At 42.5% G+C, this 5,738-nt stretch overlaps 1 protein-coding gene across 1 annotated transcript; it reads left to right on the top strand.

Moving 5' to 3' along the window:
• Positions 1-3,932: 3,932 nt before the first annotated feature.
• On the top strand, positions 3,933-4,298 carry LOC134910938 (uncharacterized). Its single transcript, XM_063919330.1, has one exon. The coding sequence runs from the start codon at positions 3,933-3,935 to the stop codon at positions 4,296-4,298; it is 366 nt and encodes a 121-aa protein (XP_063775400.1).
• The last annotated feature ends 1,440 nt before the right edge of the window (positions 4,299-5,738 follow it).

A 5,738-nucleotide genomic window follows, 5' to 3' on the forward strand; every position in this document is an offset into this window, starting at 1 on the left:
ACAAGCTTCTCTTTTATAAATCATCTAGTGATGAATCAGCAGCATAGCATGTTCTGATAGTGTGCTGTAGCACAGGTTGAATTTGTTAGACAGTGGATCCCTCTGCTGTCTGTCTCCATTCCCAGCTCTAGAGGCAGCTTCCCTTCTCTAGCATTTTCCCTCCTAGTGTTAGCTCAGTGCAGTCGGAGGTGCTTAGTGCACAGTCTGAGAGAGTTCTTCCTGGGAGAGACAATTGCACTGACGTGCAGCCTGTGCTCTCCTGAGTGTGTGACCTTGTCTACCCCGCAGCCACATCCTGTGTGTCCTGAAATGCTGTGTCACCGCTGTACTGCTTCATATACTTTATACTGTGAGTTCCTGCTGCTGTAGAACATTTTTTTATATATACAGTACTACAAACTGTTCTCTATTATCTGAATAAACCAATCATCCTGGTTAAGTGCCATTGTGTGGACTAACATCCCTATCTGACACCGCAACACTCTGCCAACAGGTTATGGGCCCAGGACCCCAAATTGGAAAGGCATTCTAAAACGGAGGTACATAAGAAAGAAAAGTGCAGCTGATTAAAGAAGGAGTACTTTTATTAAATATAGAGTAGAATGTACAGTACAGGGAACAGCATGAACTTTACAAAGCTAAAATGTCTACTCCATTAGCTGGAAAGTGTCAGCCAAAGACATGTGGGCAGCTCTGCAAATGGCTTATGAGGACAAAGGTCTGATGAGAATAATAAACTTGAGGCGTATGCTGTATGGGACAAAGTTAAGTGCCTGTAAAAATATGAACGATTATATTGATAAAAAGCTGACAATGGCTCAGCAGTTGGCATCTGTAGGAGCACAGGTGGATGACGAGGAAGTGGCTGTGGTGATGTATAAAATCTGACACCAGAATTTGATTTCCTGGTAGTAGCTTTGAAGTCTAACAATACCAAGCTGACAACAGAAAATGTAAGAGCCAAGCTGCTGCAGTTCCAAGAACGTATTCCTGTCGAGACACATGCTGAGGGTTCTGTCTTATTCACAAAAGGTACTAAGTCCAGAAAGCTCAAGTTCATGTGCTTTATATGTCACAAGGTGGGGCACAAAGCCTTAGATTGCAGACAGAGAAATTGCAGTGGTACGCAGAAGAAGCATGACAAACCAAATGAGTCAGCATTGAATGCAGCAGATAGTCACAAGAAGGATTGCTGGTACATGGACTCGGGGTCCACTAGGCATTTCAGTTGTAATCAGGAATGGTTCAATTCACTGACAGCATGTGAACCCATTACAGTAAAAGGGATTGGAGACAAAGTCCTTACTGCTTCAAAATTTGGGACAATCACAATGCATCTGAGAATTAATGGTGAAACAGTTTATTACAGACATCCAAGATGTCTTGTTCATGCCAGAGTTGGGAAGCAATCTCATTGCTATAAGCATCCTGGATAAAAAGGATTACAGAGTCCAGTTTGCAAAGGGCAAATGTATGTTGCAAAATAAGAAAGGGACTGTAATTGCTTCAGCAACCCTGAGCAACCAACTCTATGTCCTAGACACCGAGCAGTGTTCTGCAATGGCAGCCTCTGAGTCAAACCAGTTGATTGAGCCGTCGCACAGGAGCCTAGATCATCTGGGATATGACAACGTCTAGAAACTTCTTGATGGAATGGCAACCGGAATCACTGTGAGTAATACTGAGAGAACTGTGTGTGAGAGTTGTATAAAAGGAAATCAGACTCACACCCCATTTCCTAAGTCTACTAGTACAGTGGAAATACCACTAGCCCCAGTGCATACTGACGTACAGATGGAGCCGCGCTCATCTGAGGCTGCTCCATCGTAATGTGCACTCCCAGTGAGACTAGGCAATCCGTCCGCCTAGTCACGCCGGTAGTGCACAGAGATGTTTCCATTCAGAGCATCTCTGTCCAGGCGTGTGGATGGAGATGCTCTCCATTCAAGTGAATGGGGCGCATCTCCATCATGGGAGCCCGGCCAGACAGGGATGTGCTCGACGATAGGCACCCCTGAGCAGGCGCGCCTAGTCACGGACAGTGCCACTACTAGCATGGCTCCATCTGTATGTGGTCCGATGGAGATGGAATTACTGAGTGGCTACAGATATTTTGTAATATTTATTGATGATGCTACAAGGATGACATATGTTTATTTCATGAAAGCTAAAAGTGAAGTTGTCAATAAAATTGTGGAATAGAAGAACCTGGTGGAGACTCAGACGGGTCTGAAATTAAAAATCTTGAGATGCGACAATGGCGGAGAGTATGACAGACTTTTAGCACAGTTCCTGAAGAAATATGGCATGCAGCATAAACTAACAATTGCTTACATGCCAGAATAAAATGGTGTGAGTAAGCGTGCAAATCAATCGTACAATTGTTGAGAGAGCAAGGACAATGTTGAGTGACGCAGGCCTGGAGAAAAGTTTTTGGGTGTAAGCAGTGTCTACTGCAGTATATCTTAAAAACCATGCACCCACAGTAACGTAGAAACATAGAAACATAGAATTTGATGGCAGATAAGAACCACTTGGCCCATCTAGTCTGCCCCTTTTTTTTATCCTTTAGGTCAGTGGTTCCCAAACTGTGTGCCGTGGCTCCCTGAAGTGCCTCAGGACACTTGCCGGGGTGCCTTGGATTGGTGTCAAGAACCAATTCGAATATTTATGGTCAATGTAATAGGCAAAACCAGTGCTGATGTCTTCCAATCATAAATGATGTGGACAACCAGAAGTGAATGCTGTCCCTCACCACATAACTGACCCTAAGGCTGACATATAAGCACATTTTACTTCATTCAATTTTTTTTTCTAAATTTCTCAATAAGAAACTTTTGGCCTAGGGGTGCCGTGAAAAAAAATTCTGATACTCTAGGGCGCCGTGATTCAAAAAAGTTTGGGAACCACTGCTTTAGGTAATCTCAACCCTTTTTGAACCTTAATTCTTTGTAAGGATACAGTAGCCGTAAAAGGTAAAACGCTGCTGGAGGCGTATTCCAACAAAAAGTTAGCTGTCAATCATCTCCATGTCTTCGGCTGTAAAGCTTATGCACATATACCTAAGAAGAAAAGAAGGAAATTAGATCCAAAGTCAGTGGAATATATTATGCTAGGACACTGAAGAAAGCAAAGGATACAGGCTTTGGGACATTACAAACAAACGTCTTCTAAAGTCTAGAGATGTGGTGTTCCATGAGATAGCACCAATTACTGGAACAGTGGAACGAGAATCACAGCAACAATATGTATTGCTGGATGTACAGGCAGCAGAAAGTGTGCCTGAACCTGAAAGATTTAATGCGGATACCCAATCAGGAAACAGAAGTTCCATGAGAAAAAATAAAGGTGTTCCATCCAAAAGATACAGTGAGGAATATGCAAATATAACTTACTGTGAAACCCAAAATTTACAGGAAGCAAAATCAAGTAGCGACTGGAAAGAATGGAAGTCAGCAATAGATACAGAGCTGTCAACTCTGGATGATAACAGTACATGGACTGTAGTTGACAGGCCGAATAACTGTAAGATAATCAAGAACAAGTGGGTCTTTTGCAGAAAGCTGAATGCAGACGGGACTATTGCTCATTATAAAGCCCACCTTGTTGCTAAATGATTCACACAAAATTCCGGGATCGACTACGGAGAGACCTTTTTGCCTGTCGCAAGGTACAGCACCTTCAGGTTAGTCATTGTTATTGCTACACTTCATGAGTTATTGTTATACCAGTTAGGACTTTGATTCTGAATTCCTAAATGGTGAGCTAATTGAGGAGATTTATATGTAACCACTTGAAAATTATGACGAGAATATGTTCCAAGAGGGAGAAGTTTGCCTCTTAAAGAAATCTTTGTACTACTAGAGATGAACTTTGTTAAATCAGTGACTGATCACTGATCACTGAGCACTCCTATTAACAAAAGCATAAAAATGGTAAAGGTCATGTCACCAACCAGCCAGGAGGAGATAGAGGAAATGAGAGCGGTTCCTTCTCAAAATGCAGTTGGTAGCTTAATGTATGAAAGTATTGGGACTCGCCCCAACATCACACATGCAGTGAGCCGGGCAAGCCCGTTTGCAATTAACCCTGGGAGGCAACACTGGATTGCAGTCAAAAGAATCTTGAGATACTTAAAAGGTACAATTTTATTAAAGTTGATGTTTACAAAGTCAAAAGATACGACTTTGAAAGTTTTCTGTGATGCCAATTGGGGATCAGATGAGGTTGACCATCGTTCCTACATGGGATACTTGTTCATTTTGGCAGGCGCAGCCATCAGTTGGGTGAGCAGATAGCAACCCACTGTTGCCCTATTCACCACTGAGGAGGAGTACATGGCACTTACAGAAACTACAAAAGAAGCTATATGGATAAAGGAGACTATATTTGAGTTTAGCCTTCTTTACCACAGTGAGACTATCCACATTGCGTGTGACAACAAGTGAGCAATTGATTTGTCTTCCAGCACCAAGCATTATGGATGGTCCAAATACATTGCCATTAGACATCACTTTATCCGTAAGTTAGTGGAAAACAAGTCTGTCAATGTGGATTACAGAGCAAGCGAGAACAATGCTGCTGGTATAATGACAAAATGCGGATTGTAATACTTTTGAGTAATGTTGATTTGTTTTACTGTTTGCTTACCATTCTTTATTAATGTGTTTTTGGTTACAGGAAAACCTTATTGAGAAATGTTTTGATAAAGTGTTATGCAAATGTATGTAACCAGAGACAGCTTTGAGCAAGGGGTGTGTGTGTGTGTGTGTGGGGGGGGGGGGGGGGCGTTAGACAGTGGTTCATTCTGCTGTCTGTCTCCATTCCCAGCACTAGAGGCAGCTTCCCTGCTCTAGTGTTCTCCCTCCTAGTGTCAGCTCAGTACAGGAGGAGGTGCTTAGTGCACAGTCTGAGAGAGTTCTTCCTGGGAGAGACAACTGCACTGATGTGCAGCTTTTGCTCTCCTGAGTGTGTGACCTTGTCTACCCTACAGCCACATCCTGTGTGTACTGAGATGCTGTGTCACCGCTGTATTGCTTCATATGTATACTGTTTACTGTGAGTTCCTGCTGCTGCAGAATATCTTCTATATACTACAAGCTGTTATCTCTGTTATCTGAATAAACCAATCATCCTGGTTTAGTGGTATTGTGTGGACTAACATCCCTATCCAAACACCACAACACTTTGCCAAAAGAATTGTGTCAAATGTTTAACTGCGTGAGTGTGTAAGGAATGCTTTTAAGATTCTATCCCTCTGTGCAATCACTGTGGCATAGGGATATCTATAGTGAATCAGGGTGTGCACATGACTGTCTGAGTCACTTCACTCATCATGCACCCATATACTACTATACTTGTTTCTCCACTGAGTCTGCTGCTGCTGCTGTTTTTTTGAAAATGGCGCAGCTGCCATTTTTCTAGAAATCTGCAAATGCAGAGTAGACTCTGGCTTGCATGGGCTAGCAAGAGATATGGGGTTCTGCAAAGAGGCTGCAGACAGACACCCTCCTACCATAAACTGCTCCTGTATGGTGACATAATGGATAGCATTAATGCTTCATAGCAATGAGGTCTAGAGTTCAAGTCACAAACAAGGCTTCTTTATATGCTCCAAAAAACATACTGGTAGGTTAATTGTGTATGACAGAAAATTAACTGTAGTGTGTATGCATGTTCTTGTGGTAGGAAATACAGATTGACAATAGAAAAAAAAATTTGTCAATCCTATGGAGCTG

Source organism: Pseudophryne corroboree, chromosome 4 (genome assembly GCF_028390025.1).
Source record: "Pseudophryne corroboree isolate aPseCor3 chromosome 4, aPseCor3.hap2, whole genome shotgun sequence".
NCBI lineage: Eukaryota > Metazoa > Chordata > Amphibia > Anura > Myobatrachidae > Pseudophryne > Pseudophryne corroboree.